The following is a 15,893-nucleotide window of genomic DNA, read 5'->3' as shown; positions in this document are numbered from 1 at the left end:
AACACTATAACTATATGTATACATAACTATACCTATTAACTATTACCAGAGCTTGACAAATGCAGGCAGATTTCAACTGTGGCAGGTTAGACAGACACTTACACTAGCCACTTCAGCTGGTTGGAAACATTTTTAAAATTGTACTTATCTTAAAAGCAGGGTTCAACAATAAAGATGGCTTAATATTTGTGCAAATGTGATCTTAGAATCGAGAAGCAACAAGACTGACAAAAATAAATGTGTTTGCGCGAGCAAAGAAAAGCAGGTAAATACCGAATGAGAGGATACTCACTCACGCTCACAGATGATGTGATGCGCGCGACTGTAAAAAAAAAAAAAAAAAAGCGCAGACATCCTTTCATTATCTCACACGGTATGATTTTTACCTGCTGTCTTTTGCTTACAATTATTTTTGTTAATATAGTTTAATTAGCATTTTTTACAGTAACATTGCTTTAAAATGAGATTAACTCCCCTTTTATGTGTAGTTAACTGGTGATCTGAGACCTTTAGCCAGTACAGATTACAGTGCATATTTTAGACACATAACAATAATTATTTATTAAATGTCAATTTTTTTTTTTTAATAAAAGTTTTGTTGAATTAAAAAGAGCATATACAGCTATATTTAGCTTATTTTGACATTTAAAAATTGGGGCTAAGAAATAATCTTTTTTTTGGTGTAAAAAATCGATAAACACTGAACTTCGAAACTATAGTCCTGTTTTTTCCAACAATGGAAATCAATGGTTACAATGGTTTCCAAAATTCTTTGAAACACATTACTTTTTGATAAAAAGAAACTCATAAAGGTTTATAGTAATTGTGAGTACAAATTAATGTTTGGCCGAACTATCCATTTAAATATAAAGTTGCAGAGATGATGCATTTTCCCCCTATAAATTCCTGTGCTATAAACTGCTGAGGCTTTAGAAGAGCTTTGCAACTGTTTTTCTTTTGTGAAGTGAATACTTATAATTCTCAGACAGTAGTACGTGATGCTTTACCTGATGGCGCTGTCAGTAAAGGAGAGAGTAAACTAGGCATCACATTTGGGAAGAAGGCTCTCAGTGGCAGACGATCCTACAAATCATATATGCAGACAAATATCACAAGTCAAGCTTAGAAATATCATTTTGTGTCGTTAGAGCCCCACTAGTGACACCAAACAGACCTGCCAATCATGTGAAACTCCACAGAGGCCGAGCATGATTATTTCTCTGCCTTGTTTTCTCTTGCTTGTGGCCTCAGTGGGATTCCATATTTTTGGAAACAATCATTATTATTTTTTTGTGATTCGGTTGTGCTAGTTGCTTGTGGCAAAGAAATTACACATTAGCCTTCTGGAAGTCAGCCTGTACCTGTGAATTCTGTCCAGTCAGTCTCTGGAGGAAGCAGACAGTGAAAACCTGTATGAGGGTTCTTATAGCCAGATTCTCATCAATCTCTGTCAGCACGTTCCTACACACACAAAATATAAAAATAAATAAATAAAAATGTATAAACCCAAGACTACTGCTAAATTTCCTCCTAACTAAAAATATTTTTTTTTAACACTTTAATTAGGGGTGTAAAGGGCGTATGGACGACAACCCGTGGGAACCAACAAATTCATAAATGTTTTTACTTGTAGAATAATCCTAAATTTGTCACAATCACAGAGAGGTCTCCTTTTGTGTCATTTAAATCCCATGCATGAAAGCATTTAGACTTTCCTTTAATATATAATGATGACGGAAGAAGTCGTGGTGGGTTATTTGGGATGTGGTTGGTTTCTTAGTTATTAAATGCATCAATGCATTCCATGTAAGCTACACAATTAATCATTAAAAGATCAGGATCTCAACACCCATGTAACAAATTATAAATGATCAAGATTTCTATTTGTTTATTAATCCTTCGAAACACTGCATTCAAATCTGAGTTAGTTATAAAGTTACAATCGGTCGAATAACACAGAAGTACTGGGATAACAGTATATAGTTTAGATTAAACCACTGATGTTTATGGTAAAGATTAAAATCACTGTCATATACTCAAAAATGAAGGTTGTAGGCAGCAATTACATTATTTAACCAATAGGAGGTGACAACCAGCCATCAAAAATATGCCACTGAATGATTCTTTAAAAATTACACATCAAACAATGAAACATGAAGTTTTATGAGTGAATAACTCAATCATTTATTAAAAATGAGACTAAAAATAAATATGGATTGTACAAATTATAATGTTAGACTTATACATTTAATGTTATCAGCAACAGTAGTAATGGCAGTGAATTTTTCAAAGTGCTGAATATTTTATTTTTATTCAGCTGATTATTTCTTCATTTCATTTTTAATAAAATTACAGTTTTGTTTGTTAAAACCAAACCTTTCTTCTAATACCCTTTTTGTAATAAAATTGAAAGAAAATTACATTTGTCATCTATTTTTAGCTGATCCGAAAAATCCTCTGATGACTAAAATACCATAACATGATCCAAACCATGAGAATTGTAATACTTTACATCACTACTTCCAAATAAACATTTTTTACACTATTTTACACTTTCAAATAAAAATAATGTATTTATTCTTTATTTTACTAATCGTGTTATGTCCTCACAATGTGTACCATAAACAAGTATACAGACATTATTGATCTATATTAGTTTTAGTCTAATGCCGAGTTCAGACTGCATGATTTTAGGCCTGATTTTGACTCACTGACAGGTTTTGAGAAATCGCAGACAATTGCCTGAAAAAACAGGCAAATCGTTGCTCGTTCACGCGAGTAACCATCAAACAGTGTGAACTGAGCTGTCGGCGATTCACATCATGCCGTGTGAAATGTGTTCTGATTGAATATAACATCGGTAATCACCTAAAGCCAATGAGAGAGCAACATCTTCTAGTTTGGGTATTTGCAGGCCAGCGGAAGACTGGGGTAGAAATTAAAAGGGCTTCTTTTTGGTCTATTTGGACACAAAAAAATGGAGGAAAAACTAGAGGAAATTTGGCACCCATGTCTGTTTGGCGTATCATCTGAGCAAGACCACAACATTCTGAAGTTTAAGAGAAATTGCAAATTCCCTTCAAAACCCAGGTGAGCAAAATAAGTATCTTTTCTACCCCTTTAAAGGCTTCTTTCTTATTATGTAGTCATTCATTCATTTTCTTGTCAGCTTAGTCCCTTTATTAATCCGGGGTTGCCACAGCGGAAGGAACCGCCAACTTATCCAGCAAGTTTTTAAGCAGCAGATGCCCTTCCAACCGCAACCCATCTCTGGGAATCTTATTATGTAGTTAATAACAAAATATCTGCAACGTTACCTAGCCTCGTTTCCATGTCACTTCTCGTGTGTTTGGTTTCGAGCCGTATTTTGCAGACCGAGACAAAGTTGTTGGAGATTCTTCCTAATGTAAAGTGCCGATCCATCTTGCAGTATAAACACAGTAGTCACTGAACGCTACCCTAAATAGTCATGCAGTGTGGAAACATCTATGCCGTGACTACTTTGAAAGTCATTTGCAATGGGGTAGATATAACAGCCTGATTTACTTAAACATGTAAACTTCTTATAATATGAATCCTAAATAAGTCATATATAGTCAATGATGGCATCATGGTGGCGCAGTGGGTAGCACAATCGCCTCACAGCAAGAAGGTTGCTGGTTTGAGCCCTGGCTGTGTCAGTTGGCATTTCTGTGTGAAGATTGCATGTACTCACCATGTTGTTCACGTGGGTTTCCCCCACAGTCCAAAGACATGCGCTATAGGTGAATTGGGTAAGCTAAATAGGCTGTAGTGCATGTGTGTGAATGTGTGTGTATGGATGTTTCCCAGTACAGTTGTGGCTGGAAGGGCATTTGCTGCGTAATAACATATTCTGGGTAAGTTGGCGGTTCATTCCACTGTGGCGACCCCTGATTATTAAAATGACTTAGCTGAAAACTAAATGAACGAATTAATGAATAATCAATGATCTAAAAATCAACTTACCATTTTACTTTGCTTCTTGGCAGAGTGGTTTTAAACAATCAGAGGCATTTTTATGGCATGTATGAGCACAGATTTTGTACAGTTCAGAAAGAACATAATAAATAAATGAATTATCCAATATTCACCTGTAAATCTCGCTGACTGTGAGGAAGATGTGACAGTGACGGGCTGAAGCTTGAGGCTGATTGGGGGGAATAACAACACTTCAGTACTTTAAACACAATGTGTACTTGTCATAAACATTCTCACCCACTAGAGGGCAGTGCTGTAATAATAATACAATAATAATGCTAGCAAAGTCCTACAAATCCAAAGTTTAACGGCCAAGTTTCATACCAACAAAATGCACATTGCTTGACAATACAGCAATATCATCTGTTTTAAATTCATGTAAAAGATTATAAAGATCCTAAAAAAAAAAGTTGGATCCAAGCAGCTGTACACACATGTCTGGTTCAGCGCGTAAAGTTACATGCTCATATTTTAATGGAACAGGTTTCATTAATATACCCATAGTTCATATGGGCAAAGAATGTCATAAAAACATTTTACCCAGACCCAAAACATCAGTGCTCCAGAAAGCCCACATGTGCCCCTGCAGGCTTTGATCCTCACAGCATTTGTCTGTGTGTGCATGTGTGCGTGCGTGTCTGTGTTAAGGCCACAGGGAGAAGCCTCATGATTCTCTCCTTCATTTGGGACTATTAAAACGCCTGCCACACCCAGCCCACAGGCACCCTCATCATACACACACACACACACACACGCACACACGCACACACAAACACACACACACACACACACACAGACACAGACACACACACACACACACACACACACACACACACACACACACACACACACACCACCCCCTCCACCAAAGACCCTCAAACCCCAAAAGCATCTCAGATATTCCCGTAACCCCAGCTATTCAACGCTTGCCAAAAGCCGCCAATTTGCTGCTCTAATAAAAAGAGACGCACTTGAGCAACAAACATTAGATGGTATAATCCTGTCTCAGAAACAGAAGACAGTGATGGAAACAAGAGAGAAACAGAGATCACAGGAAGAATAGTTTACCAACTCATTGCCAAATTCATAAAACTAATGAACGAAACAATATGCCTGGAATCACTAGCATTTTTTCACACAGATTCAGAGGCACCTCGAGCCAAAATTCCAGTATTAGATTGATCTGACTTGAGATTGAACAGCCAAACGTTACCTTTCAAAACATTCAATTTAATAAAAAAAATAAAAAAATAAATTTTAAAAATTAAGTCTTAAAGCAACATTGTGGTGTTTTGGTACTGAATTGAATCTGCTTTTGAACAAATAATTGAGTCAATGTATTAATGATTTATTCATAGTCAATAGGTGCTGCTTCAAGTTCATGAAGTTAATTTTGACCAATTAAAATCTGACTACAAGTTGTAAATGGTGTTTAGAAATTCTGGGTAACTTGAGAAGGTGTCGATGTAACATCACTTCCAGAGCATGTACAGGAGGGTTGATGATAGCTTTTAAGCGTTGATGATAGGCCCACCTGAGCTCTCACGTTTGGTCAAATTTAATGCATGAGAATAACTATGATTCCATCCAAAGATGCAAATAAGATTTATATGCGAAACAATTGTGAATAAAGCACTGTTTCAAGGATATTATTACTGGTTACAAAAAAAATAATAATAATTATACATGCAACAGTACATTGGACGGATGAAGGTTCTCTAAAGGTGGCTCAGTGGATTTAGAGACTTAAACAGGTCTATGTAATGGAAAAAATGACTGCAAGTCTACAAATGAAGACTGATATTTTTTTCTGAAGAAGCGAAAAAAAGTATTACAACATATTTAGATTTAGAGGTTTAGAGTTTAATTAACCCAAAACTAGGCCCATCCAAAATCCCATCCGAGTTTTAGCCCATCATTGGGTCTATTTATTTACTTCTGAAACGTGTGTACATTTATATTTATTCAGTTTTTAATTTGATTTCAGTAATATTATTGATTATTATGAAAGTGTTCATTTGATTTATGTACATTACAGTTTGTAAAGTAATATTTTCTGTCTTTTAGTAGATATATTAAATAAGAGACTTGCTTTGTTTAGCAAATAAGTGGAACTAACTGGATTCGCATTGTAAACATTACATAAAAGCTACAAAACTCCCAAAATCATTCTGAATAAATCTGCACATTTTTTTTTTACAAAACTCTGCGAAGAAATAGCAAAAAATGTCAGCAGATTCTGTCTGGTCCTACCCATCTCCAATGTAATCTGAGGTAACTACAATGTAACACAATGTAACTTGATGTACAAATGTATCCCCTGAAAAGTATTTATGAAGGCAGTACTTTTTAATTTATTTTGCATTATATTTTTTATTATTTTATTTTTACGTTTTTATAATATATATATTTTTTTATTATCCCCTCATCTGTATGGGGTTAAATTGTTGGGGAAGGGGTTGTTCTGGAAAAAAAGAAATATAAAACAAAATCTTTAAAAATAAAAAAGCAGCTTTTCCATCCAATGAGTTGAAGAGAGCAAAATTGTCACTTCCAAATATCTGCCAATATTTGGCAAATCCCAAATATCAATTCAATTGAAGCTTATTTGTATAGCACTTTTTAAAATAATTATTATTTCAAAGCAGCTTTACAAAAGGTTAACAATCAAGTTTATAAGTTACATAAAAAATGCGTTACTATATATAAACATAGTTAACCTTCAGTTTTATAGCAATAGGTGATGTCTATGTGTGCATGTTTAATGAAGTGTATCAAAAAGAAAAATTGAATTTGTTGCGATCTGTACAGTGTTTTTTTCTTCTATAGTTACTTCCACCGCAGAATACGAAGACTTGATGCAAAGAATGTGCAGTGGCTTTCCCGAGGTTGTGAGACTGCTCTTTGGGAGCGCAGATGCTCAAGACCTTTCTGAGAAGTAATTATACCAAACCATTTTGATGAAGCTCTTTGGCTAATCTTTATCCTTTCAGAATGACTAAAAAAACATTTCAGAAGTTGTGCAATGTGATTGTGCGCTTGTTTGTCTAATAATGCCATCCTATCATGTCTATTTCTGTTACAGTATCACATAATCTGTTAAAACAAAATCCACGATTTTTTAGATGCACATGCTGGAATTCATGTCTAAAATGTGTTTCTATAGTTTCTTATCAGATAAAAAGTTTAACTTACTCAGCTGTGCACATGTGTTTTTTAAGTGCATTTTAAAAATTAATGCGCATGTTAGTCTTTCCATTATGCAATAATACAAAATGTGTATAAAAAAATAGGTGGATGGAAACATAGATAATAAACACTTGTGTTTTAAACCCTCAATCCTCTACATGGGTCTAAAGTGACCCGTTTAAGTTTATTTTTTCTATCTCTAAATTACAGCTTGTGCATTAAAGAGATAAAACAGAACAGGCTAGGCTTAGGAACAACATGAGAATGAGAAAACTAATAGAAATAGAAAACAAATAGCTCAAAAACATAAGTCTAAAAAATCTAGAATAAGAGATCACATGACAAAGGTGTAGGAAACAACTGTCTGCTTTTATATTTTATGAAGGCTGAAGCTTTCTCTCCCTAGTGAAAACAGATGGGCTTTCCAAACACTCATCCATACCTTCTCCTAACACTTCAGGGAGGGTCAATTACAGCATGGCAAAAACATCCCCTTTCTGGCAGTGGGACGCAGGAGGATGCTGTTTATTGTTATTGGATCTAAGCTTTGAGGAAGGTGGATGAAAACAGAAATGTGAAACTAATTTCTTGTTTCCCCTTTTTGATTGCAGTTTAAACAACTCGTTCCTGCAACGTAAACACACTGCACAGCTTAATCTGTTCACAAACACAAACAAATAAGAGCTGAACGCAGCTGCATTTGGGCCTCATTTTACCTGTCTGTACTTCTCCGTTTAAGACGCTAAACAGATCAAAACCAAACCTCAAACATCAGCAACATAAGGACTGTTTGACGTCCTCAGACAGACATGTAAATAAGGCCTTGATTTCAGTCATTTACATTTCTTTAAGCAGGAATGAAAAGACCTCGGATGTGTATGGACTGCCAGGCCTGGTTCGCGTCACGCCGTTTGCGTGTGTTTTGAAAAAGAGGCCGGCGTATCATGCAGTGCCGTTAATCTCAACACACTGTGTACCATACGAACAACAGACCATCAAATTCCTTCTTTACTGCCATAGTTTTACTATCAACACGGCAGCAGGAAATTAATTAGCAACCGAAGCAAATATTATGACACACGGCACTAGTCGCCATCAAACATAGCAGAGTGAACTTGTTGCTAATAAACACGGTGATTGTGTGTTGATGCAAGGTGCTGATATATCTACAGGTTTTAAAGAGTAATGACTATTAATATTTTGACAATGTGCAATTATACAGCATACCACAGATCAAAAAGACTGATAGCGCCGGTGAAAAAGCTTTGGTTTTATATTATAAGAATAACAATTTAAAAAATGAAAAGTAGGAAAAATAAATAAATCACATGTTGTTTTAAAGTTTTTTGCTCATTAGAAAGATAAAATATGTCTTTTTAAAAACATATTTTCACTTTCTAATAAACAAAAAAACTGAAGACTCTCAAACAGTCAGAAATCAAGCTTACCAGTAATGAGTCATTAACATGCTTGTCCAGACTCTGGGTCGTTAATTGATGGTCAGAAAGCACAGACTCCAGTAAGCTCACTGCTGCCCCCTCCAGACTTAACGCGCTCTGACACCACAGAGAAATTACAGCCTCGTCCTCCAACACCAGTCTCTTACTGAATGACAGCAAACACAGTCCACTGAGCATTTTTGTGCACCATTCACTCTGCTCTGGTGCATCATAATGACACTTACCTGATGAAGGCTTCACCGACTTCATTGATGAACTCTTGATTGAGACATGAAGAGCCACATGATTCTGAATGCTTCAACAGAGCTCCAATGAGAGGAGCCATCTGAGTGCATGTGACCAACGCAATGCATGCTGTGGACATGGTGTGAATGTTGCTATTGGAACATCTTCAAGAACAAAATGAAAAATAAAATGAATGTGAGAGTGGATAATTTGCCAGTTTCAGTTAATTTAAAATGTTGTGGAGTAATAACTGGATAATTATTTTAGAAATGTAATTGCATATTTGTATACAAAAGTGATGTTAAAGTTTTATTACCTTGCTGATGCATTCGGCAAGCAGTCACAGCTTTTAGAAACCTCCTCTACCATCAATGACACAACCTGATAAAACAAATGTGCAGGGTGACACATTTCAATATTCAATATTCAATTCAATTTCAATTCAATTCAATTCATTCATTGTCATGTGCACAGTAAGGAAACACGTTTCGCTGTACAATAAAAAATTCTTACTTTGCCGTCCACAGTGAAGTCATACACAACATACACATCATACACATATATACACAGAAGTGAAAGAAGTATAATTATGAAATGTAAATATATAAATATCTATGAATGTAAACAATATATAATACTGATTGTGAAGTAATGGAAACAGATGTAAACGTATAGTGGTTCTTAAAATTGTGCTTTTTATACAAGTGCCTATATATCTGTTATACTGTACACAGTTTACTTATGACTTAAAAATTGCATTGTCAATGACATTAATAAAGTTTTGATTTAAACAAATATTCTGCTGGGGCGGCACGGTGGCTCAGTGGTTAGTACGATCCCCTTACAGCAAGAAATTCGCTGGTTCGAGTCACGACATGGTCAGTTGGGTTTTCTGTGTGGAGTTTGCATGTTCTCCCCGTGTTCGCTTGGGTTTCCCCCACAGTCCAAAGACATGCACTATAGGTAGGGCTGTGCAATAAATCGGAAATCTGGTTTCGATTTTGGCTTCTAACGATTATGAAAAAACCATTAATCGAGATAAACGATTATTCCATCATATACTGCCCTCTCACCAGTTGTACACATTTGTTGCTCATCAAAGCTCAGTTCTACATGAAAATGACAAAAAGCACGTACTGTAATACAACGTTTGCAGCACAGGATGCGCATTATTCATTGATGAACATTCAAATCACTCATATTTTTAAAAGCGCAAAAGAGGGCATGTTGGTGTGTGTGTGCGCGCGCCGCGTTTAGCCTCGAACAGGCTCGGAGATGAGCAGAGCACACACATCTGTGCGGTGTTTAGTGATTATTCATATTAACCCTCATTTGTGTAATAAACAAACGAGTTGAGAGTCAAAAGACACGTGAAAGAGAAACCATATCAGAGCCGCACTATTCTTAATTTATCAGCGCGCAATACTCCTTCTGCCGACTGTCTTTATTATTAATCAAACAACAAATGGAGAAAATCCATCACTGCTCTTGACTGAAGGACTTTTGTAGCTAGTGTTTGTGAAGTGAAGATGCTTGAAGCAGTTTAAACATAACAGATTTAATAACTCATCTCTAATAACTGATTTCTTTTATCTTTGCTATGATGACAGTTCATACTTTACTAGATATTTTTCAAGATAATAGTTTTCAGCTTAAAGTGACATTCAAAGGCTTAATTAGTGTAATTAGGCAAGTCATTGTATAACAGGAGTTTCTTCTGCAGACAATCAACCATATGTATTGCTTAAGGGGGCTGATAATATTGAGCTATCAAAATAGGTTTCAAAATATTTAAACCTGCTTTTATTCTAGCCAAAATAAACAAATAAGCCTTTCTCCAGAAGAAAAAATATTATAGGAAATACTGTGAAAAATTAATCTGTTAAACATCATTTGGGAAATATTTATATATAAAATAAATTCACAGAGTGTGAATAATTTTGACCCAAACATGCCCAAAACGTTGATCTCGATCTACTGGTCAAAGGCAAGGGTAGCGTGGATGGATTGCATGGTATTAAAAAAATAGCCGTCAGCCTATCATCCATCCTCTCTGAAATTTGTCGCTTAATTGACATACAGAGCAGCCAGTCTGATATCTGACCTTTTCTGACGCATGGGTAACCACGCATGCGCGTACAACCGCGCCAACTTCGTTAAGTGCTGCAAAACTATAGCAGCACTTAGGGAAGTTGACATGGTTAAGTCCAAAAATCGTTCCATCATGACTGATGATTATTTGGTAGCATGCTTGAGGCTGGCTATCAGCAGCTACTGACCGGACTATGCTTCCCTGGTTGATTCCATTTAGTGCAAGTCATCAGAATTGTAGGCTACAGTGGTAAATACGGTTATGCAAAGTACATTAATATATATTGTACAATTACAGAATTCTCAATACGTTTATAAAAATATATATGTTATGCATTTTTATATTAGGTAGATCATTTTGACTTGGTCATTTTATAAGGAGCTCACATGCTGAAAAAGTGTGGGCACCCCTGGTGTAGATTTTTAATCCAAGTATATACAAGAACCAGGGAGTGAAACTCAATACCTTTTAAGACCTTTTTAAATACTCTTTCCATATATTTTAAGACCTTATAACCACTTTTCAACCAGAAACACTGGTGAGACTTTAACTTACAGTTTATTTACTAAATATTAAAGTATGAAATTAATCCAAAACTTAAAAACATTACTCATATACTGCATACAAATCTATTAAATCTTGCTAATTCAGCAGGTTGGCGCCTACAGAATTGCAGAAATAATGGCGTTGCCTTGGTTACTGCACTAAACAAAGCAGCAAGATGGATAGCAAGATAGTAGGATTTCATAAACTTCACAGCATCCTGATATTCACAGATTTAATTCAGGCAAAATTTAGCATACACATTGCATATTAAAAATTATAGAAAATGTAACGCCTTTCAAGATAGCATTTAAGTCGGCGCCCATATCCTTGTGGTTAGTGCGTCAACACATGGCACTGAGGTGTTCGCGGCGACCCAAGTTCGATTCCCGGCTCGGGGTCCTTTGCCGACCCTTCCCCTATCTCTGCTCCCCATGCTTTTCTGTCTCTAAATCTCTACTGTCCTACCACAATAACGGTGAAAACCCCAAAAAAATAAAAATAAAAATAGCATTTAAGACTTTTTAGAGGCCTTAAATTTCTCTACATTGATGTATTTTTATTGTTTTTACAATGACACCCTGATAATCGATATTCGATTTTAATCAATAATCAATCTTTTACAATCAAGCTGATATTCAGTAAATTGACATTCTTATTTGTGTGATATTTCTTAACCATACCATATATTTTAAGTATCTAAAAAAAACATAGAAATGTGTATTTATTTCACATATAATACAAGTATTGCTTTCATAACTGGAATACGGTTATTCAAACCGCATTCAAATAGGCTTAATGCAGTGAATGCTTTTGGACTCTAAAAACATGTTTTTGTTTGTTTTTTGGCTAAGCGAGTTGACATGCTTGATAATGTCAGCTCACACATCGTTAAAACGACAATTAAGATATTATCATAGACATTAAGTACTGCACACCCCTCCCTATTCTTAAACTTAACATTTGAAATCTACTTGGCTGTAGTAACCGTTTAGTAGAAACAGCAGTTTCAGTGTTTTGGGGAAAAGATAGGTGCTCAAAAATCACCAACAGACCCGAAAAAAAGATACCAAAGACCAATATTAATTATTATATAATATTAACTATTAATTGCCAAACCTTCTGAAGAGCCTCTGTGTGGTATCGCATCGGGGTTGATCCAGCATGTTTTACTGTAGCGTGAGCCACACTGCCCTCCTCCTCAGAGATCAGATGACACAACATATTCTGTCCAGAACAGATACATAACAGAAAACAATGCTGATGACAGCTTTTAAACACAACACCCTCCATTTACAGCGGACATTTAATCACACACCATCAAACAACTGCATATTATTTTGCTTTGATTCGTCTGTGCATAACTGGACAGCTTTTGCTCATCATAAACACATCACCATGTTGCACACAAATAATAAAAATAAAAAAAAGACAATGGATCGGGTGGCTAGGCCTGTCTGTTTATGAAAGCGCAAAGTTTAAGCCTTGACAGAAAACATGTCTGCTTGCGGTGGGGCCATGTGGTTTCTTTAGGTTTACAGTATGCTAAGATGTCCTCCACAGACCCAAAGAGGCTCAATTACTACCATCTGAACAGCAAAACACACTCCAGATCACACAGAACTGTAAGCTGGGTTGTGACAACAGTGCAAGACCAATGAAACACAGCCTTTCCATATTCTCTAGTTTGTTTCTCTACCTAGGGGTGGAGAAAAATGGAATTGGTCATGATAATAATTTTTGGTTCTTCAAAGTGGCAATTTAGACAGCACTAAACCACATGGGTGAACTGGCTAAATCGAAACAACTTGTAAAACGCCTAAAATGAAAGAAACGAAAAAGAATGGAGCAAGTATTCACTTCTCAGATGTTTTTAAGGAATCACATGGCTATTATAGCTGCAAGATATTCAAACGAACTGGCAACTTGTCATTTAAAAAAAATAATATATACATTATTATATATATTATAAATATATATAAAGGGTTACTCCTGCCAAAAATCTACTTTTCAAGAGTTCAAACTTAGATATTGCTTGACGTTATTAGCAGGTTTGGCATGCTGTTTCGGGAGAGAACCCTGAGCTCTGAGATAATTGAGCCTTGGGCTCCCGCCTGGTCAATAAGCACATAAGGTGGTTTGAGATCAGGTAGGTCTTGAGAGCTCATCCTGGTAAAATGAGGAAATGTTGTGGAAGGGGGATTCTTTCAAAACAAAGATAAGGCAGTAGGGCGAAATCTGTATATTTACTAGGGTTGGATGAATCTGATTAGATTATTACTGATTACAGATGGGAGACCAGCCGTGATCAATCATATCACATGCTCCTCTCAAAATTAGTTTGAAAAACTTTGTCATTAACTCTCCATTCACTCGTACTAAACTTCTAGGTGTTTCTTTATTTAACAGCATGCTCTTGAAAACCAGTAGCCATTGGCATACATGTTTATTATTATTATTAAAATTTTTTTACTAAGGATGACAATGACTACTGGTTTGTAATAATCCTCTAATAACCATCTATTTTTGTGATCAACATGGGAAAAATTGTGTTTGTTTTAAATTTGAAGTTTAGTAACCACCTGAGAGTGAATGAATGTTTATTTTAACCTCTTAAAGTCAAGTGCTATTATGGGGTTTCTGTCTTGATTTTGCCTACCCAAATTAAAAAAAAGCTTTCCAAATCCACATGCAGAAGTATAAATGCAAAAGTTTGGTATCATTTTAAAGAAAACCCTTTAAATTTCTGTAAAACAATGTTGAAAGCAATTAAAATAATTGTATTTGTTGTCTGTGTTATATATAAAAAATAAAAATAAAAACCTACAAAAGAGGCACTATTTTTTTGGTAAACTCAAATTTGAAAGCTTACCTTTTAGGTTCTGTGTGGACTAGGCTGCTTTAATTAATTTAGTTTGTTCCTGCACGCCAGTAATCATAGATAAAAAGAAAAATGTCTCTATGTAAAATCTATGTAAAAGTTATTCTATTCCAGCTGATGAGAGAACAGAACCACTAATGGGGGTATTGGGGCAGTACGGACCTTTAAGATTTAAAGAATGCGAAAGTAAATGACATCATGGACCCAGAAGTTAAGGTTTTTAACAATAAAGTACAATTAAATAAACAGATTAATTAACCTTGCATTATGATTCATTGTGATCTAGGGGGTATCAGCTCGAGTTACTTATCAGAAAAATCATACTTTTAACATGATAAAAATACATTATGACCTTTTTAACCTTTAAATCCATGCAAATGAGTTCAGATTAGGAGGTTTGAGGACTTGAGCACATCGGATGGTTTAATTTACTGGGGTTAACCTTTCATCATGATTCATTGTGACTGTAAAAGCCATATTTCATAATTTACTTTTTAAGGTAAGTATCTTTTTTGTGTTATATAACGTGTTCTTGTTGATTTGTATGTCATATACTTTGTTACTTTTCTCCAGCTCATGTGTATTATGATGTTTTAGTATGCATGTTTTGTGGCACACGCGAGTTGTTACTATGATGCGCAGGAGTTGGAGAGCACAAGCTTTTGACCGTAAAAAGTGTAAACTTGGCGTCCGAATACCTCAAACTGGAACAAACAAGTTTTATATGAGGGGTCTGTGATGAAATTGCACCTGTGGATGTCTGATGTAAAAAATAAACCAAGATACACTGAATTAGATGGACTCTTGTGTCGTTATCAAGTGTAAGAGCACTTTTACGTGTCAAAACTTGATTTTAAATTACCATAAGAAGGTTACATGTTCCCTACAGTGATCGGGTGCTATCAGCTGAGACTTAATTGAGTTACTTAACAGACAAATTATACTTTTAACATAGTAAAATTACATTATGAATTTTTAACCTTAATTCTAAGCAAATGTGTTCAGATTATGGGGCTTGAGGACTTCACATTGTTTTGTGCAAAATTTAATCCACTACGGATAGGCTTATGGTTTTGAACAAAAGCTAAAAAGAGACATAAAAAGACAAAGTGACAGCGATATTAAAGACAGGGTCATTCTGCTCAGTCTAAAATAGCTTTTGAATGTGTCTGCAGAGGTAAATGTGCTTAAAGAGACCACACAAGTCTCCCCGAGGACTGCTTCCAGACCCCCAGGAGCCCTGAAGCTGCAGAGGGGCCGACAGACACCGTCTGGTCTCTCTGATGTGGAGAAGGCGAGTCAAGCTGGCGCTCCAGAGCAAAGGATCACTGAAGAATGGGCAACAGGCTCTTTAATAACACACAAAAACATCAGTGCATGGCTCTGAAGAAGAACCCCTCTTCTTCGTCTCTTCTTCTGTGCTAAACCACCCACACGAAGAGCACAAACCAACTGGCTTTGTGAATGACAGGACTGTTTGTTTATTCATGCAGAGTGGCTAAAG

The 15,893-nt window shown here is 35.7% G+C and overlaps 1 protein-coding gene across 6 annotated transcripts in view; it reads right to left on the bottom strand.

Moving 5' to 3' along the window:
* Positions 1 to 15,893, bottom strand: part of fancc (FA complementation group C) — a 44,592-nt gene that overhangs the window by 9,154 nt on the left and 19,545 nt on the right. For 3 of the 6 annotated variants that reach the window (XM_073909836.1, XM_073909837.1, XM_005167179.4), the window contains 7 exons: positions 12,628 to 12,735; positions 9,190 to 9,254; positions 8,873 to 9,037; positions 8,637 to 8,793; positions 4,113 to 4,168; positions 1,362 to 1,461; positions 1,008 to 1,083 (listed from right to left, as the gene is read on the bottom strand). In XM_073909836.1, coding sequence (XP_073765937.1) covers positions 1,008 to 1,083; positions 1,362 to 1,461; positions 4,113 to 4,168; positions 8,637 to 8,793; positions 8,873 to 9,037; positions 9,190 to 9,254; positions 12,628 to 12,735 — 727 coding nt within the window. 6 annotated transcript variants of the gene reach the window in all.

Source organism: Danio rerio, chromosome 8 (assembly GCF_049306965.1).
Source record: "Danio rerio strain Tuebingen ecotype United States chromosome 8, GRCz12tu, whole genome shotgun sequence".
Classification (NCBI taxonomy): Eukaryota; Metazoa; Chordata; class Actinopteri; order Cypriniformes; family Danionidae; genus Danio; species Danio rerio.
This window is presented reverse-complemented; position numbering and strand designations above follow the sequence as displayed.